Source organism: Hoplias malabaricus, chromosome 7 (genome assembly GCF_029633855.1).
Source record: "Hoplias malabaricus isolate fHopMal1 chromosome 7, fHopMal1.hap1, whole genome shotgun sequence".
Taxonomy (NCBI): Eukaryota; Metazoa; Chordata; class Actinopteri; order Characiformes; family Erythrinidae; genus Hoplias; species Hoplias malabaricus.
Window position 1 is genome coordinate 724,934 of NC_089806.1, and position 24,455 is coordinate 749,388.

General features: G+C 45.7%; 1 protein-coding gene across 3 annotated transcripts; it reads left to right on the forward strand.

Moving 5' to 3' along the window:
* The first annotated feature begins 1,094 nt into the window (after positions 1 to 1,094).
* On the forward strand, positions 1,095 to 23,585 carry syt14b (synaptotagmin XIVb). 3 transcript variants are annotated; one of them, XM_066677271.1, is made up of 10 exons: positions 1,308 to 1,350; positions 2,798 to 2,842; positions 9,127 to 9,194; positions 10,386 to 11,244; positions 13,783 to 13,941; positions 14,034 to 14,242; positions 18,957 to 19,388; positions 19,569 to 19,749; positions 20,014 to 20,070; positions 21,577 to 23,585. In XM_066677271.1, the coding sequence occupies exons 4-10, from the start codon at positions 10,410 to 10,412 to the stop codon at positions 21,891 to 21,893; spliced, it is 2,190 nt and encodes a 729-aa protein (XP_066533368.1). In that variant the 5' UTR covers positions 1,308 to 1,350; positions 2,798 to 2,842; positions 9,127 to 9,194; positions 10,386 to 10,409; the 3' UTR covers positions 21,894 to 23,585. The 3 variants fall into 3 exon arrangements, with proteins under 3 accessions (XP_066533370.1, XP_066533368.1, XP_066533369.1); XM_066677273.1 differs by lacking the exon at positions 10,386 to 11,244 and having other exon boundaries at positions 1,095 to 1,350; positions 9,048 to 9,194; XM_066677272.1 differs by lacking the exons at positions 1,308 to 1,350; positions 2,798 to 2,842 and having other exon boundaries at positions 9,095 to 9,194.
* The last annotated feature ends 870 nt before the right edge of the window (positions 23,586 to 24,455 follow it).

The window sequence follows — 24,455 nt, forward strand, 5'->3', positions numbered from 1 at the left end:
TCAGATGGTTCATTTTGCCCAATATTAGTAGTATCCATACATTTCTCATTCGGGGATGAGCATGTAGTGGCTGCTTTTTCTAATTCAGTCAGTTTTACTGGGAAATCTTTCAGTGTCTTCCAGCTCACTCTCTGTCTCAGTGTCCATTGTTGTCACAAGGTGGGTGTAGTTGTGGTCAACACTAAACAGACAATCTAAACAATGACCAGAGAAACTAAACACTAAAGAAGCTAGACACTGAACACAGAACCTAAATACTGAACATAGAACAACATAGAACACAGCAAGAATCAGAAATCAGGACAAGCACATACTCATCTACTTGGATACATCTACAATGGCCCACAAATAGGAACCACAGACATGGATCAGGATCAGGGTCAGGGTCAGGATTGAGATCAGATATAAAGAGATCAGTGTAAAGCTACTGGAATAAAAAAGGGAGGTTTAGAAGAAAGGGAAAAGAACGGGACAGTAAACAGAACAGGGCCCAGAGCAGGAGCGGAGTAAAGACGGGAGAGAACTGCCCCCAGTGACTGAAAACAGTAAGAAACACAGAGGGAGTGGAACCTCAGACAATTAAATTAATATTGTATAGTGTAAAATAGTATAATATTGTATAGAATATTAATATAATATTTTATAGTATAATAGTATATTAGTATAATATTTTGTAGTATATTAGTATAATATTGTATAGGGATGGCACGGGGCTGTAGCAGGTCGCGTCTGTGTCACAGCTATGGAGGTATATTTAGTACAGAACCCCTGAGCACCTGTGACAGTGAGAGTTGTAGTTTGTAGAAAATAGTCACACGTGTGAATCAGTAAATTTGAAGTCACAGGGAAAATCTCTCCAGGAGTTCAAACCTGTAGATATTTATCCCTCTCCCACAATTACAGCTTAACACTTACACCTTCACACACTCGTCACTGCAGCTGCACAAATCCAGTTCTACACACACACACACACACACACACACACACACACACAATTACAGCTTAACACTTACACCTTCACACACTCGTCACTGCAGCTGCACAAATCCAGTTCTACACACACACACACACAATTACCCTCAGTGCTGTGCTGCTGGGTCTCTCTGATCTCTATTTCTTTTTACAGTCTAATCGTGTTAATAACTGATTGAATTAATAATCGCGGCTGATTTTTTTTTCTAAAATGTATCTCATTTTAATGCAAAACATCTCAGGAGCTCATACGAAACCTGACTGCCTCTCTCTGGGTTGTAAAATGTGTGGACTGCTCCTTTAAATCAGCGGGTTGTGTATGTTTTTAAGAGGCACGTGTCTGTCCCCCAGGAGAGCCCACCGTCATGGCGATAGAAGGTGAGTAACATCTCAGTCTCCCTCTCTTTAAAGGGCACTGTGCTGAGCGCGAGTCCATGTTTACAGAGGTGTGTGTGTGTGTGTGTGTGTGTTGAGGACTGTGCGGAGTGTGTACGCGTCGCTGCGGCTGTGATGTTGACGCTGTTGTGGTTGGTTCGTGGTGCGGAGTGAGGACGCTATTTAAGGTGGTTCTGTTTAAAGTGGTTCATGGTGCGGCGTACGCTGTTTAAGGTGGAACCCCCTCACTCTTCTCGTACTTCCCAATTCAACTCTCCGTTCCACCTTAAATACAGTCACCCATATGGCCATTCCCCACACCACCTTCAACAGTGCTGCAGAAAGTGTGATTTTTAAGGTGGATCAGAGAGTTTCACCATCACGAATCTAACACAGGCAATAGACAAATTACCATTTCAAAAGAATGATTCTCTCTTATTTCTGTACATTGTCCCTAATCACATACATAAAATCTGCCTGACACATTTTTCCAGGGTTGAACATTAGCTTGGCCTTGGCCTATTGCTGTCAGGGAGAGTGGTAAAAGCAGGGTAGGTTTTTATTAAATGAAAAAAACAACTAATCAAAAGAGAATGAAACTTAAAACATTAGACACAGACCTGAAGAGTAAAACCTAAACAAAATCAGAATTACAAGCACAGACCAGGAACGCTAAAGCTAAACTGGAGTGCAAAATAGTGGACAAACAGAGACTCAGGACGAGAGGTGAGCGGGTCGATCTAAATATCGATACCAACGCAGGTATTGATCAATACTCGTGTAAAAAGATTGATACTCAAGCTTTTTTTTCTCTCTCCCGCTAAAGTCTGTGTGTGACTCAGTGCAGAGCAGCTGCAACTAAAATTCCCGGTATCGCCCACCTCTACCCAGGACAGGGTTTATAAACTATAGAACAGACAAGGAACACCTGGGAGGGGAAACGAGGGTAGGACCACAAAGGAGACACACGTGGAGACACTGATGGGAAGGCGGAGCTAAGGACCAAGGTGGGGCTAAGGCGGAGACGACAACAAAATAAAACACGGCCATGTGCGGGAAACAAGGGACACGGCAGAAATACACTAAACAGGACAATTCATGACATCTGCTCACCCACAGACAGTGATAGTATGATAATGAAATTAGAACGCTGCCCATTGACTTACTGTTATTGTTGGTGAATGGTGGTTTAGTTCAGGATGGAAGACACTAGGCTTATGTTCTCAGGGACATGTCTTATAACTAGCCACTAGTGGTAAGGCCATTATTAGCTTATTTCTCCTTCATTTACAACACAAACTCACTTGTCCATAGAACATTAGCCAAAATCATTTTATTGACGTTTTATCAGATTTACCAAGGGCCGGCTGCTTGAAAAGCAAGTTTCTTTTTTCTCATAGTTTCTCTGATGTTCTGGGTTAGTTTACAGTCTTTTCTGTTTGTTTTCCAGGAGGCGGAGGATGTGGAGTTCATGAGCTCATCTGTGCACGGCGAGGTAAGGGTTAAAAACCTGGAAACAGCTGTAAACATCTGGAGAGAGTTCAGGCCCTGATCCCACAGCAGCTGGAGTCTGCCCTGTGTCAGCTTTGTCAGCCAACATCTGCATTGTGTTGATGACCATAAGTAACTGCATAGTTACTATGAAAGACAATACCATTGCGGTTACTATGACAACCCATGTCTGTTATTACAGACATTAACAACCAATGCCCATGTCACTAGTCTGACAACTGACATCTGCATAGTTACTATAACAAGCAATGCTGTTACTAAGACAACTGCTGTCTGCATCATTACAACTAACATTTGTGTCATTACTGTAGCAACCAACACTGTCGATACTGTCACAACCTACATATGTATCGTTACTATGACAACCAGTCCCTGCATCTTTAGTATGATAACCGATGTCTGCATTATTACTATGACAACCAGTTACCATGACAACTGACGTCCATGCTATAACTGACAACCAATGTCTTCATCATTATGACACTAATGCCACTGATGTTAATGTCACACCTGATGCCACCCCCACCCCCACCTCAACACCCACCTCTTCATCTTCCACTCCCCCATACACCCCCCACCCCCACCTCAACACCCACCTCTTCATCTTCCACTCCCCCATACACCCCCCACCCCCACCTCAACACCCACCTCTTCATCTTCCACTCCCCCATACACCCCCCACCCTCAGCTCAACACCCACCTTACTGCATCTTCCACTCTCCAATACACCCCCCACCCCCACCTCAACACCCACCTCTTCATCTTCGACTCCCCCATACACCCCCCACCCCCACCTCAACACCCACCTCTTCATCTTCCACTCCCCCATACACCCCCCACCCTCAGCTCAACACCCACCTCTTCATCTTCCACTCTCCAATACACCCCCCACCCCCACCTCAACACCCACCTCTTCATCTTCCACTCCCCCATACACCCCCCACCCCCACCTCAACACCCACCTCTTCATCTTCCACTCCCCCATACACCCCCCACCCCCACCTCAACACCCACCTCTTCATCTTCCACTCCCCCATACACCCCCCACCCTCAGCTCAACACCCACCTTACTGCATCTTCCACTCTCCAATACACCCCCACCCCCACCTCAACACCCACCTCTTCATCTTCGACTCCCCCATACACCCCCCACCCTCAGCTCAACACCCACCTTACTGCATCTTCCACTCTCCAATACACCCCCCAACCCCACCTCAACACCCACCTCTTCATTTTCCACTCCCCCATACACCCCCCACCCTCAGCTCAACACCCACCTCTTCATCTTCCACTCCCCCATACACCCCCCACCCTCAGCTCAACACCCACCTCTTCATCTTCCACTCCCCCATACACCCCCCACCCTCAGCTCAACACCCACCTCTTCATCTTCCACTCTCCAATACACCCCCCACCCCCACCTCAACACCCACCTCTTCATCTTCCACTCCCCCATACACCCCCCACCCCCACCTCAACACTAACACAGTAAAAATTAAAGTGTTAATTTAACACCTATAGATTTGAATTTAACTCCATTTCAGATAACATTTGGTCCCACTCAAAAATAGTGTTAAAATTACTCTATGGATACTGTCAAATTTTAAGAGTAAATTCAACAAAAATTGAGTTAATTTTACATTACATTACATTACATTTATGCATTTGGCAGACGCTTTTATCCAAAGCGACTTACAAAAGAGGATCTAACATTCGAACTACAGCACAAATTATACAAAATACCTTACATTAAGTGCAATATGCAGGAAGTAATAAGAGCATTAAAGAAAGACATTCAGTGCAAAAGATACTCTCGGAAGAGCTGGGTTTTCAATGATTTCTTGATTTAACGCGTGTAACACATTTAAAATGTGTAAATATATTTAACACTGCTGTTTAATCCCACTTCAGAGTAAAATATTTACACAGTTCAGAGCTAATTAAATGTGTAAGAGTATTTTCCCTCTCTAAAGCATAATTCTTAAATATTAATTACATTATACTGGAAATTACATGGGATAATTAATGTCATAATCAAACAAAACCAATAACACAACAGTATCATTATTTATTGTAACTAGTGTTTTTTACAACTACATTTAACGTTACATTTAAGTGGATCTTAGCGCAAAAATTTAAACTGGTGCATCCTTTAAGGTGGAGCAGAGCGCTAACATGAAAACTGTTTAACACCGCTAACACACAACTGAGTAACACAGCTGCTCAGTTTAAATAATTTAAAGTCTCTAACCAGATAGAATGTTCCTTTTTAAACTTTTTATGTTTAAAAAAGAAAAAAAAACTTTGACTTTCTACAGAAAACGTCCAACAACTGTGCTGCTAATCGGCTAACGGAGCGCTAACCCTTTACTCTCCATGGTGTTACATGTTCTCACTCTGGGTTTAAAGAGGTTAACTCTGTAATTTTAACAACCTGTTTTTTACTGTGCACCTTCTCGTCTTTCAGCCCTCCCCTAAAACTTCCACCCCCTCACACCCTCACCCCCCTACCTCAACACACACCTCTTCATCTTCCAATCCCCCCACACCCCCCCAGCACAGTCAGCCCTGCAGAACTGAATGGACACACACCCCACCCCCAACTGCACACAGTGAACGCTGCATTAATGAATGGAGCAAACAAACAAACACACTCTGTACTGAATTATTCAGGACAGATTCAGTTTCTCTCTCTCTCTCTCTCTCTCTCTCTCTCTCTCTCTCTCTCTCTCTCTCTCTCTCACACACACACACACTCTCTCTCTCTGGAGTCATCACTAATTTACAACTGAGACTGTTACTGGAGGAGACAGAGAGATAGAGATAAAGAGAGAGGGGGAGGGATAGAGAGAGAGAGAGAGAGACTGACAGACAGACAGACAGACAGAGAGAGATGTGTAAACAATGCTGGAGGTCTCTCTGGTTTAACTGCTCAGATTTAAATAATCATGCTCTACTTTCTCCTGCATCTAAACACACACACACATAGTCTCCCACACACACACATACAGTCTCCCACACACACACACACATACAGTCTCCCACAAACACACACACACACACACACACACATACAGTCTCCCCCACACACACACACACACACACTCTGCTGTGGGTCAGAAGGTGCTCTCCTGGTCTGAGTATACTGCCCCCTATCCTCCGCCGTGCCCATGCTCCCCCGATCCACATTTAAAATGGGTTCTGAGACCCAGACTGATCCGGTTTAGAATCTGGATTGTTCTCCATCTCCACTTAACCCACGGGTTAAGGTGAGGGGGTGGATTTAAGGTGGACTTCTGGGTTCTGTCTGATCACTGTGAGAGTGTTTCTGGAGAGGGGAGGAGTTAAGGTGGACTGCTGAGTTGTGTCTGATTACAGTGAGACTGTTTCTGGAGAGGGGAGGAGTTAAGGTGGACTGCTGAATTGTGTCTGATTACAGTGAGACTGTTTCTGGAGAGGGGAGGAGTTAAGGTGGACTGCTGAATTGTGTCTGATTACAGTGAGACTGTTTCTGGAGAGGGGAGGAGTTAAGGTGGACTGCTGAATTGTGTCTGATTACAGTGAGACTGTTTCTGGAGAGGGGAGGAGTTAAGGTGGACTGCTGAGTTGTGTCTGATTACTGTGAGAGTGTTTCTGAAGAGGGGAGGAGTTAAGGTGGACTGCTGAGTTGTGTCTGATTACAGTGAGACTGTTTCGGGAGAGGGGAGGAGTTAAGGTGGACTGCTGAATTGTGTCTGATTACAGTGAGACTGTTTCTGGAGAGGGGAGGAGTTAAGGTGGACTGCTGAATTGTGTCTGATTACAGTGAGACTGTTTCTGGAGAGAGGAGGAGTTAAGGTGGACTGTGTGCAGTACAGAGTGGTGTCATGTTAACCCTGAGCTTGTGAATTATTCACAGTGGGACACAGAGAGAGGGGAGGTACGGGTTTCTGGGGCTGCAGTGGGTTGGTGTCGGCTCACGTCCTGGTGGAGGGGGCAGTGTGGTGGTCAGTGAGGCTGGGGGGTTCACGGCGCCGATGAGAACGGCTGGAGTCATCTGGACAGGAGAGGTTCCTCGGTTCTGGACACTGAGGTTTGCTGTGTTCTCTGTGTGTGATGTTTTAAAAATGGTTCAGGATGTGGAATATTCTGGTGTGTGTGTGTGTGTGTGTGTGTGTGTGTGTGTGTGTGTGTGTGTTGGGTGAAGCAGCTTCATTTCTGTATGTATGTAGTTTCAGTGGATTATGGCCTTTACTTCAGAACGAGCAGAAAACAGCACGAGGAGCAGCTGAGGTCTCAGGAGTTAGCTGTAAATTTACACTTCCACCTTAAATGGTACATTCAGGCATATGAGTCTACAGCAGCATTTAAGGTGGAATAAGAAATTGAATTGATCTCCTGATCACAGTAGAGTGAGGAGAGGGGGAGCTGGAGCATGGAGGGACAGGGCAGCATTGCACTTCAGCGAGGGGATGCCTTTCACCAGCGGTGGTGTGTGATCTGGGTTTGATCAGTCGCTATGGCCCCTGTCACACTCCATTCCGACCGAGCTGAAAATACCCTCGCTCAATGGAAAGACCACTCTGTTCCTTCTCAGAGTGAAGCTCCTTCTGACTGAGGTTCCTCCTCCTGAGTTTCAGAGCTCCTCTGGGTCCAGGGGCTGGGGCTGGGGATGTGTAATCTGACCAGTGGTCCCCCGTGAAGAGCAATCTCTAAAGTCCTATTGGGACGGGGTTAGTTTTCCCTGTGGACGTGGAGTAAAGTGATTTTTACCAGAATATCGCCGTAGCTTTAACCCCTTTTGAACAGACCATTTCAATCATCTTGCTGCAGTGCACACCCCCCGTAACTGGAAACAACCCTGAGCCTTTTACCTTCTGTAAAACTAGCAGTAAATTAACCCACATTTTTTAGGATTTCTTGAGAGTGGAGGAGTCGGAGGAGGGGTTTAGTGATGAAATATACAGTTAAAAATGAAGATAAACTAAACTCAGCAGCTAAATGAAACGCCATACATCCACAAAATGACCTGAGAAATCACTCCGTGAACAGCTGTTTCTGGAAGCCGTAGGTTTTGTGCTCAGTAGTAGCCTCCAGACGAGTTATGAACGTGTGTCCTACTCATTAAAGGGTTTATAATATCAGTTATAATAACCGTGGGAGGGCTTAGTAAGGTTTACCCATCCTCTCGCACGTTATCTGTTGTGGAGGACTAAGATAAGGTCATTGAGGGCTGTATGATTTTGGCGGAGGGCTCCACAGGGTTGTTACCTGTGAAGGGTTTGGACTGTGATGGTAGAAACGTGTGACATACCGGGGACTTTAACTTTCCTAATTCCTGACTGAGATTTTAGTGATGGTCAGCATCTCCTCTCTGTCTCTCTCTTTCTCTACTTTTTATCCATGTTTCTCCACTCATTCTTAAAGGAGAATTAGACTTTTTCCCAAAACTCCCCCTTTGTACTTCAGCCAAGACATAAACACAAGGTGGACAGTGTTTCAGTGAGAGTCAGAGCAGGGGACAGTGAAGCAGACGTCCTCTTCTAAAAGCCCCTCACATAAAAGTGAGGACAGTAGACGGTGGGGGAGAGTGGAGAGTGGAGGTGAATGGAAGCAGACGTCCTCCTCTAAAAGCCCCTCACAGAAAGTGAGGACAGTAGATGGTGGGGGACAGTGGACAGTGGAGGTGAACGGAAGCAGACGTCCTCCTCTAAAAGTCCCTCACAGAAAGTGAGGACAGTAGATGGTGGGGAACAGTGGACAGTGGAGGTGAACGGAAGCAGACGTCCTCCTCTAAAAGTCCCTCACAGAAAGTGAGGACAGTAGATGGTGGGGGACAGTGGACAGTGGAGGTGAACGGAAGCAGACGTCCTCCTCTAAAAGTCCCTCACAGAAAGTGAGGACAGTAGATGGTGGGGGACAGTGGACAGTGGAGGTGAACGGAAGCAGACGTCCTCCTCTAAAAGTCCCTCACAGAAAGTGAGGACAGTAGACGGTGGGGGACAGTGGACAGTGGAGGTGAACGGAAGCAGACGTCCTCCTCTAAAAGTCCCTCACAGAAAGTGAGGACAGTAGATGGTGGGGGACAGTGGACAGTGGAGGTGAATGGAAGCAGGTTTACAGTTAACACAGGGGACCATGGGGGATTCTCCTTTAAATCTTTCCTCTGTCTCTCCTGTCTGTCTCTGTCTGTCCCTCTCTGTCCTCAGTGTCTCCCGAGCTGCTGGGTGTCCTCTCCTCGGTGGCTGTGTTCATGGCTGTGATGGCTCTGTTTTTTCTTTATCTCAGTACCAAGCTGTCGGTGGACTCCTCCCACGCTCTCTCCTGTTTCCACGGATATCAACACCACATTAAAGGTAAACACCTCCATGCTGTCTTTACAAACATGTTTCCAAATGATGTGAACATCAAAGGAATACACTGGCGTCTCACTAATATCTCAGTCACATCCTGTTCTGTGCCTGTTCTAACACATGGAACAGCATAGCATCCACTTAGCAACACGGAAAATGCCATAGCAACACCCTCACAATCGCCTGTGATACTACACATTGTTTTAAACCACACCACATCAACCACATTAAATACTAGAGCAATCACCTTAAATACTACAGTAACCACCTTAATTACTACAGTGAGCACGTAAATACTGCAACAGTCACCATATATACTACAGAAAACACGTACGTAAATACGACAGTAATCACCTTTTAAGAACAGAGAGAGAGAGAGAGGAGTGTCCCTTTAAGAACAGAGAGAGAGAGAGAGGAGTGTCCCTTTAAGAACAGAGAGAGAGAGAGTGGAGTGTCCCTTTAAGAACAGAGAGAGAGAGAGAGAGAGTGGAGTGTCCCTTTAAGAACAGAGAGAGAGTGGAGTGTCCCTTTAAGAACAGAGAGAGAGTGGAGTGTCCCTTTAAGAACAGAGAGAGAGTGGAGTGTCCCTTTAAGAACAGAGAGAGCGAGAGTGGAGTGTCCCTTTAAGAACAGAGAGAGAGAGAGAGAGGAGTGTCCCTTTAAGAACAGAGAGAGAGAGAGAGGAGTGTCCCTTTAAGAACAGAGAGAGCGAGAGTGGAGTGTCCCTTTAAGAACAGAGAGAGAGAGAGAGAGGAGTGTCCCTTTAAGAACAGAGAGAGAGAGAGGAGTGTCCCTTTAAGAACAGAGAGAGAGAGAGAGGAGTGTCCCTTTAAGAACAGAGAGAGAGAGAGGAGTGTCCCTTTAAGAACAGAGAGAGAGAGAGAGGAGTGTCCCTTTAAGAACAGAGAGAGAGAGAGGAGTGTCCCTTTAAGAACAGAGAGAGAGAGGAGTGTCCCTTTAAAAGCAGAGAGAGAGAGAGTGGAGTGTCCCTTTAAGAACAGAGAGAGCGAGAGTGGAGTGTCCCTTTAAGAACAGAGAGAGAGAGAGTGTCCCTTTAAAAGCAGAGAGAGAGAGAGTGGAGTGTCCCTTTAAGAACAGAGAGAGAGACTGGAGTGTCCCTTTAAGAACAGAGAGAGAGAGGAGTGTCCCCTTAAGAGTGTGGGTGATAATAATTCGGGACGGTTTCTCTATCAGAGGATGTGGTGAGGTGAAACAGGAATGGCGTTCTTAAGAAGTTTCCAGCAGAGCCTCCCTTCGGTGTCGTCCCTCCTGGACTCCGTGTCCAGCACCGTGTCCAGCACCGTGGACGACTTGGCCAGCGCCGTGAGCGACGTGACGTACTCGGTCAGTGACCAGCTGACGGAACAGGTCAACACCATCATCAGCAGAGTGCAGACGGAGGAGGAGAGGACGGGGGGACGGGAGGAGGACGAGGACGAAGGAGGTCCTGCTCCGGACAGAAAACAGAGAGAGGCGAATAAACTCAGACGACAGGAGTCCGACGCTCAAGGCTCGGAACCCTCCGGCCACCAGAACCCAGACAAAACCACTCGCAGAACCGACAAGAACCACTCAAACTCAAAGAGGAACGCCTACCTGGACGAGGAGGAGGAGCAGAGGGAGAGGGAAAAGCAGGAGCAGGAGAGGAGGAACGAGGAGGAGGAATGGGAGTGGTGCTACGCTTCGTCTAAAGGGTGGTACCGCAAGAGAAGGGACCCCAACCAGAAGAGTTCTGACACCGGGAACGCCACGGCGGAGGAACCCGAAGAACCGAGGAAGAACCGAGAACAGAAGGAAGAACAGATCCCTCAGGAGAAGGATGAGAACGGTGTTCCCGAAGATCATCCCGAGAACGAAGACCAGGAACAGCACCGGAGATCCAAACTTGAGAGAAATGGAATCTCTGCAGGAGGAGAGCCGGATGGAGGGATGAAAAACAGTGCAGAAGACGAGTGCGAATCTGAGAAGAGAAGGAAGAGTAAAGATAAACAAGTGGGAGAGGAGGATAAGAGCCCTGACAGCTGCTCTAAACCCAGGAGGGTAAACGACAGAGGTGAGGCAGTGTGGAAAACCCCCCCCTCCACCGCCCTTCTGTTTCTTCTCTGTTCTCTCTTTATCCCTCTTTTTTATCTGTTATCTCTCTTTATCCCTATCTCTATCACTTTCTCTCTATTTCTTTATCAGTTCAGTTCAGAGAAGCTTTAATGGCGTGACTGTGACAGGTTGCTACATATTTTGTAGCGTGGCTCACTCCTTTATCTTTTCATCTCGCTCGCCCTCTCTTTATCCCTTTATCTCTATATCTTTGTTTCTCTCTCTCTCTCCCTCTCTCCACTGTTAGCTCCACTATGACCTAAACGTTGGACAAAGTCGTGTGTACCACAGGTGAACTCAGTTCATCCTCATCATCGTTATCATTTTTTCTGCTTGATCCATTCAGGGCCACGGTTAAAAGTGTTCAGTTGTTATTTAACTTTATTTAATGATAAATCACTTTTTGGGGTCATGTAGTGAACAGCCAAGCGCCTGGACTCAGTCACCACCTGCTAAACACAACCTTCCCATTAGCTCCCAAACACAGCGTTACACAACATGGAGTGATGTTGGAAACTGGAAATTCCAATTTTCCGACTTGTAAATTGCACGTGAACTGAGGACACAGTCGTACTTCCCACTGGTAAACTTAGGATTCTAGATGATACATGAGTTTATGAGATGTACATCGCCACCTTTAAACCTCTTTCCCTGGAGAAAATGGCAAATGCGTGTCTGAATCGTTTCATTGTATATGTTTTCTGTAAATAAACGTCAAATATAATGATCAAATTTGTTAATACTCAAAAAGCGTTTAGTTGTTTTTAAATGAGAAATCAGATTTTGGGGACACTTTGTGAACAGGGGACGGCTCTAAAGCCAAGCGCCCGAACGCAGTGAAGTCCTACTACACCACCGCTATATACAATTATCCGATGAGCACTTCAATGCAGCATTAGATCCACTGTTACCCCCGATGTTAGCGCTACCCTTAGTTCTAGCTTTAGCTCCAGTGTTAGCTTTACTGTTAGTTCCACTATTAGCTCCAGTGCTAGCTCTACTCTTAGTTCCTCTATTAGCTTCAGTGTTAGCTCTACTCTTAGTTTCACTATTAGCTCCACTGTTAGCTTTACTGTTAGTTCCACTATTAGCTCCAGTGTTAGCTCTATTGTTAGTTCCACTATTAGATCCAGTGTTAGTTCCAGTGTTAGCACTGTTCTTAGCTTCAATATTAACTCTACTGTTTCATCCACAGATAAACTCTATTGAGAAATTCACGGGTAATTTTGAGACCTGAGTCCTGGAGTTGAGATGACCTTCATCATTTTTTTAATATTACGGAGAATAAGACTCCCCTGATTGTTTGTGTACAGTATTTTATGTTTTTTTATATTGCTAAAGAACAATGTTATTTATTCTTCTCTGTGAAACAAGTGGCCTTTTCTGTCAGTGCAGTGCATTGGGTAAAGTTCCCTTTTTTATAGTTAATTTTTCATGTTGCTCTAACCACAAAGCACATAAAAGTGACATGGTCATTTCCAACTGTCGTGTGAACGCAGTGTCACTGTCATCACTGAAATGTGGGTGTCTTCTTTACTGATGTTTCTTTACTGATGTTTCACTGTCATCACTGAAATGTGTGTGTCTTCTTTACTGATGTTTCTGATGTAGCTGAGCTGTAAAATAAAGATACCTCTATTCTTTATTTACTTTGATTGAGTCATTTCCTTCTGATTCACTTTATCCTTTATTCTGACTTATTCTGATTTGTTATTCTGATTTATTCTGATTTCCGATTACAGTTTCTATCAGACAGAGTGAGGTGGGAATCCTGTAAAAGCCTGTATCCGATTACAGTTCCTATTAGACAGAGTGAGGTGGGAATCCTGTAAAAGCCTGTATCCGATTACATTTCCTATTAGACAGAGTGAGGTGGGAATCCTGTAAAAGCCTGTATCCGATTACAGTTCCTATTAGACAGAGTGAGGTGGGAATCCTGTAAAAGCCTGTATCCGATTACAGTTCCTATTAGACAGTGTGAGGTGGGAATCCTGTAAAAGCCTGTATCCGATTACAGTTCCTATTAGACAGAGTGAGGTGGGAAGCCTGTATCCGATTACATTTCCTATTAGACAGAGTGAGGTGGGAATCCTGTAAAAGCCTGTATCCGATTACAGTTTCTATTAGACAGAGTGAGGTGGGAATCCTGTAAAAGCCTGTATCCGATTACAGTTCTTATCAGACATGAGCGAGGTGGGAATCCTGTAAAAGCCTGTATCCGATTACAGTTCCTATCAGACATGAGCGAGGTGGGAATCTTGTAAAAGCCGGTATCCGATTATAGAGTGGGTGGAGGAGTTTGTTTGAGTTAATCAGGAGCAGTTGTTGTTCTTGTTGGTCAGTTGTTGGCCTGGACTGAGAGAATCCAGTTCTCCTGGGAGTGCAGCTCGGACCCGGGTTTATGAGTGTAACTGTAGAACCTCAGACTGCAGAGTGTAAAAGACTGAGAGCCAGTGTGAATAAAGTGAATAGCGTTCCACCCTGTGTTCTCCTGCAGACGGCAGTAGTTTGGAACAGGGTTCCTCCGACAGCGAAGAGGAGAACCCAAAAATCCTGAAGAATCCCAGCGGCCAGCAGAGAACCAACGGCTGGAAGAACCATGATAAACACTCTGTGGAGAACACAGACTACAGCAGTGAAAATTCCACAGACCATGGTGAGAGAGAGAGAGAGAGAGAGAGAGCTAGCTGCTGATTCAGGGCAGTTTTAGCTTGCAGTATGTAGCATTAATGTTTTGTTGTTTTTAAGGTGGTAAGAGAGAGAGGACGAGGAGGAGGGTGGATCCTCTGAACGAGCTCCAGCCACCGCCGTACCGGGCGCAGGACGAGGCTCTGGACCATGGCGAGGATGAGGAGGATGAAGAGGATGAGGAGGACGAGGAGGACTCTGAGAGTTACCTGAATAAATGCTATGAGGAAGACGCCCCCAGTGAGAGTACAGCAGCGCTTGGTCCCGAGGTGAGGGACTCGCACCGGCGCTTTAAACGCTGCACAATTCTCTGATCTTCACACTGTCATGAACTGACCACTAACATCAGAACTTATCACAGATATCAGAACTCATCATTAACATCAGAACACGCATTACTGACATCAGAACACACCACTGACATCAGAAATGTCCCATGACATAAGAACTGACCACTAACATCAGAACTGGCCGCTGATATCAGAACATGCCTGTGACTTAAACACTGACCACAAACATCAGAGCTGACCACAGACATCAGAACACACCACAGACATCAGAGCTGACTGTTGATATCGGAAATGGCCGCTGATATCAGAACACGCCTGTGACTTAAACACTGACCACAGACATCAGAACACACCACTGACATCAGAGCTGACCACTGACATCAGAACACACCACTAACATCAGAGCTGACCACAGACATCAGAACACACCACTGACATCAGAACACACCACTGACATCAGAGCTGACCACTGACATCAGAACACACCACTGACATCAGAGCTGACCACTGACATCAGAGCTGACCACAGACATCAGAACACACCACAGACATCAGAACACACCACAGACATCAGAACACACCACTGACATCAGAGCTGACCACTGACATCAGAACACACCACTGACATCAGAACACACCACTGACATCAGAGCTGACCACAGACATCAGAACACACCACAGACATCAGAACACACCACAGACATCAGAACACGCCACAGACATCAGAACACACCACTGACATCAGAGCTGACTGTTGATATCAGAAATGGCAGCTGATATCAGAACACGCCTGTGACTTAAACACTGACCACAGACATCAGAACACACCACAGACATCAGAACACACCACTGACATCAGAGCTGACCACTGACATCAGAGCTGACCACAGACATCAGAACACACCACAGACATCAGAACACACCACAGACATCAGAACACACCACTGACATCAGAGCTGACCACTGACATCAGAACACACCACTGACATCAGAACACACCACTGACATCAGAGCTGACCACAGACATCAGAACACACCACAGACATCAGAACACACCACAGACATCAGAACACGCCACAGACATCAGAACACACCACTGACATCAGAGCTGACTGTTGATATCAGAAATGGCAGCTGATATCAGAACACGCCTGTGACTTAAACACTGACCACAGACATCAGAACACACCACAGACATCAGAACACACCACTGACATCAGAGCTGACCACTGACATCAGAGCTGACCACTGACATCAGAACACACCACTGACATCAGAACACACCTCAGACATCAGAACACACCAATGACATCAGAACACACCACTGACTTAAACACTGACCACAGACATCAGAACACTGACTTAAACACTGACCACAGACATCAGAACACACCACAGACATCAGAACACACCACTGACATCAGAACACACCACAGACATCAGAACACACCACAGACATCAGAGCTGACCACTGACATCAGAACACACCTCAGACATCAGAACACACCACTGACATCAGAACACACCACAGTCATCAGAGCTGACCACAGACCTCAGAACACACCACAGACCTCAGAACACACCACAGACATCAGAGCTGACCACTGACATCAGAACACACCACTGACATCAGAACACACCACTGACATCAGAACACACCACAAACATCAGAGCTGACCACAGACATTAGAACACACCACAGACCTCAGAACACACCACAGACATCAGAGCTGACCACTGACATCAGAACACACCACTGACATCAGAACACACTACTGACTTAAAGACTGACCACTGACATCAGAACACACCTCAGACATCAGAACACACTACTGACTTAAAGACTGACCACAGACATCAGAACACACCACAGACATCAGAGCTGACCACTGACATCAGAACACACCTCAGACATCAGAACACACCACTGACATCAGAACACACCACAGTCATCAGAGCTGACCACAGACCTCAGAACACACCACAGACCTCAGAACACACCACAGACATCAGAGCTGACCACTGACATCAGAACACACCACAAACATCAGAACACACCACAGACCTCAGAACACACCACAGACCTCAGAACACACCACAGACCTCAGAACACACCACAGACATCAGAGCTGACCACTGACATCTGAACACACCACTGACATCAGAACACACCACTGACTTAAACACTGACCACAGACATAAGAACACACCACAGACATCAGAGCTGACCACTGACATCAGAACACACCTCAGACATCAGAACACACCTCAGACATCAGAACACACCACAGACCTCAGAACACACCACAGACCTCAGAACACACCACAGACCTCAGAACACACCACAGACATCAGAGCTGACCACTGACATCAGAACACACCACTGACATCAGAACACACTACTGACTTAAAGACTGACCACGGGCATCAGAGCTGACCCCTGATTTAGAGTGAGACCAGCGGAGACAGTTGCAGCACATCACCAGAGCGTCTTGGCCTACAGACATCCTCAGAGTGGAGGGACACCTGCACCACCTCTTAACACAGTATGTTGTGCTGGTGCAAGTGGATCAGATACAGCTGCTGAAGATTTTAACCCCTGTGTCCACTCTGTGAGACACTCCTACAGCCGCGATGATGCTCAGCAGACTCCTCCATGTGTGTGAACTGTTCTGTGTGCCCTTACTGTGGCCTTTATTAGCAATGCAGACTCTGGGGATGACCAATCAGAGAAGAGATGGGGTGTCATTTGTTTATGTTTACTTCATTGCCTTTGTTTGTTTTTCTTGGACTTGTGTATTTTCTTTGATTAGATTTGTTTAAGACCACAAGGAGACAGTAGGGTTAGGGCTTCACCTCACCTGAACCACTGAGATTGTGAGTGAGTTTGAGAGTGACTGGGTGAGTGTGTGGTTCTTTGTGCAGTGGGTGTGAGTTACGGTGTGAGTAACTTTGTGACTGTGTGAGTCTGAGTGACTGGGTGAGTGTGTGGTTCTTTGTGCAGTGGGTGTGAGTTACGGTGTGAGTAACTTTGTGACTGTGTGAGTCTGTGAGTGACTGGGTGAGTGTGTAGTTCTCTGTGCAGTGTGTGTTCCTAATTGTGGGTGGGCTCTGGACCCCTACGACCCTGATCTGGATGAATTGGTTATAGCTGATGAATGGCTGAATGTTTTGACCTGTTTGTTTTCTTTTGATTTTCTGTTTTGTTGGTTTAATTTTTTTGTAAAAAGCCAAATCGTTTTTGTTGTCTGTGCTGTGGAGCTCAGTAAATGTTCCTCTTTGTTTATTTATTTGTGTTGAGTTATTTGTGTTTGTTCCTGTTTAACCGTGACTCTCACTGCACTCGTGCGCCCCCTGCTGGACTCAGCTGAGACCTGTGTGGGCTGTGAGTTGAGAGGTGAGGGCTGTGGTGGTTGGAAGCTGGAAGTGGGTAAGTTCTGAGTGTGGAGACTTCATCTGCTGAGACAGCTTCATCTGCCTGATGTCTAAGATTTGAATGTGAACTAAAACTCAGAGTGTGTTACATTTGCACCAGTAACTGGAGCGGGATCAGATCAGGACCAGGATCAGACCTGGAATGGGACCAGACATGGGGCCACATTTATAAAAGTCTACGTGGATTCTGGAGTGAAAGTGTGTGTGTGTGTGTGTGTGTGTGTGTGCGCACAAATGCCAGAAAAAAATGTGCGCACAAAAAAAATCAGGTTTGTAAAACCGTGCGTACGGACAGCACACAGCCTTCTTCAAAACGGGAAGATAAACTGCCTCATGTTCCACCTCCGTAACACCCACATTTACAAGGTCGCGAATAACCTCGTGAATCATTAAATATGGGCTTCTTTCTTCATTTTCATCTGAGATTAATTGTTTTGAAAAGTAACATATATTTATTATTATTATTATTATTAATATTAATATTATTATTATTGCACTTTGGAAGTAAAGCATTTACCGAGAGAGAAAATAAAGTAAGTTCATTAAAAATAAATAAAATATGAACAAAATGCAGAATTAAATAGAAGAGTAAAATAAAGTCGAATGAACAGCAAGCAATGAAAGTGTTAACGTATTTAAATATTATGAAAACTTATGAAAAATAATGTAAAGAAATCTCTGTACATTACTTAATAATGTTTTCACATTTATTTGCAATGATTTGGTGCACCACATGATGCCACCAGTCCCCGCTCTTTTCACAATGTTTTTATGTGTAAACATGGGTCAAACATTGCTTAAATGTACATTCGTTTTACACCTAGTCTTTCTTCATAAATCACAGTTTCTGTGTGAGATTTCACACACATTTCAGACCTGTTTTTGGGTGTACGCATCCTTTACAAATCAGGCTCCAAGAACAGCCCGGGATCGGACCTGGATCGGACTCAGACTCACACAGGATCATCCTCAGCCTGAACTAGAATAAACCCAGTGTCTGTGAGTCATTCAGCTGTTCCTTAATAATGAGAGAGATGTGTCAGTAACCTCAGAGGTCTGAAGGTCAGCAGATTGTGGAGCGAATGGAAACACAGTCCGTGTGACGCTGTAAACTCTGGATTAATGACTCCTTTCATACCCTCAGTCGTCCTGGAGGATTTCAGGGGTTTGGTTCAAATTAAATCATTTGTATTTCTCTTTTCTCTGAACACTCGTATATTTCCCTCTCTCTCTCACTCCTCCATCTCTGTGTGGGTAGGACCCCTCTGACCTCAGAGCCCTGTACGAGCCGGAGGTCCTGGGGAACTATGGGACCCTGGATGTGGCATTTGAATACGACTCCAGAGCGCAGCACCTGGCCGTGACTGTAACTGCAGCCACTGATATCCCTCTGCTGAAGAGCACGGGAAACATCTCCTGGCAGGTCCACCTGGTGCTGCTGCCCACCAAAAAACAACGAGCCAAGACCGGTGTCCAAAGAGGACCCTGTCCAGTCTTCACCGAGACCTTCCGGTTTTCGCCGGTGGAACCGGATGCTTTGGAGGAGTACGCCGTTCGGTTCCGCCTCTACAGCGTCCGGCACCGGAAGAAGGAGAAGGTTCTTGGGGAGAAAGTGTTCTACCTCACCAAGCTCAACCCACAGGGCAAAACAGCCCTGCCCGTCACTCTAGAACCTGGTTCCACAGCCCCTGTGAGTGTTCTCCATATCTAGAGCTTTCCACTAGTTATATCAGTCAACAAAGAAAGGGGAAATTATTTCAGATATTTGTTACTTTATCATATTGACAAATCCTGTCACAGTCTCATAATGAATACAGCACTAGACATCAGACAATCTCCAAATACATTCTGTGTGTGTGTGTGTGTTTAGGGTTGTGGATCATTAGTGAGTGTCTCCCGGAGTGTTGGAGCTCTGTCCTATCATTCCACTGGAGAATCATCCACTCCAGAACTACTCCTGGGACTCCTGTATAACTCCAGCACTGGGACCCTGTCCGCCGAGGTCATCAGGGGCAGCCACTTCAGAAACTCCACCTCTGACCAGACTCCCAGTGAGACCCACACCACTGTGTAACATTTACATATAGTCCTCTACTCCACTACCACAGTGACTAGTTCCGAGAATAGTCCAGAGTTTAAAGTGTCTGTCTGTTCAGAGAGAGAGTGGGGAAGTGGGTTAGAGCAGAGCGGATATGAACGCTGAGTGGACATATCCTGCCGGGCTAATGACAGCTTCCTGTTCATGTCTCTTATCTCTCTTTCTCTCCCTGTCTCTCTCTCTCTCTCTCTCTCTCTCTCTCTCTCTCTCTCTGCAGGTGGTCTGTTCTGCTGTATAAAGCGGTTTGTTGGGGGTCAGCTGTACATCATGCGCGGTGAGTCAGAATCTAAAGGGTAAAATAGTCTAAAATGATTTGCAGACAGTCAGTGGATCCGCACTCCTCCAATGTTTAACATTTGACTGGTTACAGACCTCTACTGATGACAGGACTCTAGCTAAATTACTGTCATACTGAAGTCCAGCCAACCACAGTGCCTTATGTGGACCTCACAGCTCAGTACAAGTCAAACCTTAATTTATAGAGATTTTCACAGCAGAAAGCTGACACAAAGCAGCTTTACTGAAACCCAGGCCCAGTCTTCCTAAGAGCCAAGGGTGACAGCCTCAGGAAAAACTCTCTCAGCACACGAGGAAGAAACACTGAGAGGAACAGGAGGGGCTGGATCGGAAAACAAGGTCCAGGTAATAGAACCCAGAACCCGACAGGCAACAGATCTGACAGAGAGAGTGCAGTCCGATACTTAGTAGTAAAACAAGGTTAATACAAAGTAGGGGTGATATGTAAAACCAGCTCTAACACCAGTTAAAAAACAGTGGCCTGAAAGTGAGTGATTGACTAACAGCCTGTTTGAAAAGGTAGGTTTTTAATCTTGGTTTAAAAACTGAGAGTGTGTCTGAGCCCCGAACAGTAACCGGAGGCTATTCCAGAGTTGTGGAGCTTTGTGAGAAAAGGCTCTTCCTCCTGCAGTGTTTTTCTTAATGCGAGGGACAAAGAGTAGATGGGCATCCTGTGAACGAAGTGTATGTGACGGGCGATAAGGTATGAGAAGGAGTATTTTGAGTCAGTGTGAAATGTTATGGGTAGCCAGTGTAGACACAAGGAGACTGGGGTGATATGATCAAATGTTTAGCTCCAGTGAGCACTCTGCCTGCTACAGTTTAACTCTAACTTAAGTTTTGTAGCACTTTGCACCAGCCGTGAAGTTATAATGTGACTATTTTCTCCTGCGTCTTGTCTATATTTTGTAAATGAAAGGTTTTTGACTGTACTGGATAGATGGGTGTCTAATTTATCAAAACTAATAGCAGCATTTCCAAGCGAGAGGTTCCGAGTATCGGTTACCAGTAACAACCTCAGTTTTATCAGAGACTTGACGTGTAGACACTCAACATTATTTAATTTTGCTAATATGTACAGCATATGTCCACCCAGTTAACACCCACAAGTCCTTTTTTTTTGTGTGGGTGCCGTTTTAGGGAGTGACTGTCTGGTTTCAGACCACTGCTCTAAAATAAACTAAAGTTAAAGATGGATACATTTATCTCATACACAGCTTCTCTCCCTGTGCTGGAGAGAGTCTCACAGCACTCACAAGCACAGACCCTTCTCCTCTGTTATCCCAAATATATCCATACACCCTACATAGGGCACAGTGTCTGTCATCAAATCTGTCACATAGTGCATTATATTTTGAAAATATATTTCACATTTCCCTGCAGAATTACTGTCTGACATCCACCTCACACCCACAACTCTTATGTGGACCTACAGAGTAATTTTTTAAGTACTCAGCTCTGTTCCTCTCACCTCCCTCATCAGATACATACGTGAAGTTGGTGATGCTGGATTCCAAGGGGAAGGAGATGTTTAAGAGGAAGACATCAGTTTGTCGTGGTCAGCCAAATCCCACCTACAAGCAGTCGTTTGCATTCCAGGTGGCGCTGTTCCAGTTGTCTGAGGTCACCCTGCAGGTAACGGTGTTCTCTCGTTGGAATAGTGTTCGGCCAAGAGAGAAGCTGGGCGGAATCTCGCTCGGCTTCCACAGCTCCACTGAGGAACAGGAGGAACACTGGAACCTCATGAAGGAGGCAGAGGGACAGCAGATCTGCCAGTGGCACACCCTCCTTGACACTTAGAACCTGAAAATCTGAGTGGAGCGGACTGGAGAACTCTTATAATGAATAGGTGACATGGGCAGAGAGACCAAAGGAACTTTTAGAACACAGGGAGAACATTGAAGTCTTAGGATGTGGAGAACTGTGAGAGGTACCAGGGAACTCACAGAACACAGTGAACTAAGTGGAGAAATAAGGGAACTCTTAGAACAATCATTTGTGGTGGGAGAAGACCTTGCTAAACTAGCAATTATCCTGGTTAGCTAGCGGTGCTAAGTGGGGTAGGCTTATCTGTGACTGACCTTCCTGCTGAGTCTTGATTTTGAGAAGAGAGTTTGGACCTATGTAAAATTCCTTAAAATATCTAAGGTTCCCTTTGGACGTCTCCATTGAAGGGTTTGAGGCAGTGTGTGTGAGCTGAGGTCTTAGGTTCTTGGTTCTCTCTGGGTCTGATGTAGGAGCTAATTTCAGGAGAATGAGATGAAGCACAAAATGAAGGTGAGTACTGTGAAGGTGTGGAGCTGGAGATGAAGAGTGTGGAGGAGGAGCTTTATCCTGATGATGACTATGCATCTGCATTTTAACCAGATAATCCTGCCAGGTCTTCACAGAGGGACCGGCTGAGTATTTCTGGGGAAGATCCTAGGGTTTCATTTCTATTTTACCCACAGAAACCTGCCAGGTCTTCACAGAGGGACAGACCAAGTGTTTCTGGGGAAGATGCGGGGGTCAGATCTCACTTTTAACTAGAGAAACCTGCCAGATCTGAGGTCTGATCTCACTTTTAACCAGAGAAAACTGCCTCTGGTCATAGCCAGGTCTTCACAGAGAGAATGTTTCTGGGGAAGACCCTGGGATCCAGTCTAACCTTTAACCAGAGGAACCTGCCTCTAAGCAGAGCCATAACCATATGCAGCACCTTTGCCTTGGAGGAAGATTGTTTCCTTTCCCTGTTTACTATACACACTGTATATAGGTTAAATGACAGCTAATCCATTTGTCCTTGAACTAGGTCTAAACAGAGAGATCAGCCGAGTGTTTCCTGGGACAATGATGGGGTTTCTACACTGACCTTTACTCAGACAGACCTGCCTCTGACCATAGCCAGGTCTCCCCCATTGCTGGGGAAGCCCATGAGGTGGGCTCTGCATGAACATTGCTGTCAGCATTTCCACAGCTTAGCATCATCTCAGCCAATCAGTGCAGAGCCAACGAGTCTCATCCAGCAACTTTCAGCACTCTGCCTTCAAACCCTGCTCAGAGACCACTGCCTTCTGAGGACACCACACCAGGAACAACTGGGACACAGCTAAAAATGGCTGTTGTACTTTGAGGAGAGGAATCTCTGGCCTGTTTGTACCACACGGGGGTGATTTTATTTCTTAAATCGCATATTTCTGACTGGATGTAAAGGCTGCTTCCATCCAATGAAAGTGAAATGTTCAGTATACAATACACCAGCATGGCAGCTGAGCGTACCTGGAGAGTTAATGCTGTTTAATAAATATAAACATGTGGCTCTTATACACTCAGTCTTCCTCCTGTGTCTGTGTCTACGGCGTCCAAGTCACAGACAGGATTAAGTAATAAGCTCCAGCCCAGAATATAATCTACACCCACCAGCCGTGAGGAGGGAGTGTGAATGAGAGTGAAATACAGAACGGAGGGTTAGAGTTTGCTATGCAAAAAGATGAGTTGGGGTGGTTGGAGAAAGAGAAGTTTTTGTTTAATCAATATGTATTTTACTCTCTGTAATGAAGATGTTTTTATTAATAAATAAAATTTGCATTATCACTGGCATGTGGTTGTGTGTGATGTTGGTGAGGTGTGTGATAGTGAGGTGTGTGTTGTAGTGTGATGACGGTGTAATAAACAGACATCAGCTACGGTTAGCTCGCTGGCTAAGGTCAGAACCCTGGTTCATTTGAATGTTAATAAAGTTTAACTGGGTACTAAACCATTAGCTGTAGAACTGGAGCTTGTTAGAGTTGTTTCTGACTCTGCCACAGGAACCAAAATCTTTTTTTTTCGGACCTGTTAAAACAGGAGAAATGCCAGAGTTTTGTGACTACTTAGATGTTAAATCAAAATGTAAAACTAATAATCAATGAAAAACATTTCACAGATGTTATTTACATTTTTAGTGTAATATTATTCACAGTAAGTTAATGGTACTAAAGTTACTGTGCTAACTGACTCATTAATGTTAGAGCCAGGTAGTGTCTCTGTCACAGCTCCAGGGTCCTGGAGGTTGTGAGTTCGAGCCCCTCCTCCGGGTGACTGTCTGTGAGGAGTGTGGTGTGTTCTCCCTGTGTTTGCATGGGTTTTCTCCGGGTGACTGTCTGTGAGGAGTGTGGTGTGTTCTCCCTGTGTCTGCGTGGGTTTTCTCCGGGTGACTGTCTGTGAGGAGTGTGGTGTGTTCTCCCTGTGTCTGCGTGGGTTTCCTCCGGGTGACTGTCTGTGAGGAGTGTGGTGTGTTCTCCCTGTGTCTGCGTGGGTTTTCTCCGGGTGACTGTCTGTGAGGAGTGTGGTGTGTTCTCCCTGTGTCTGCATGGGTTTCCTCCGGGTGACGGTCTGTGAGGA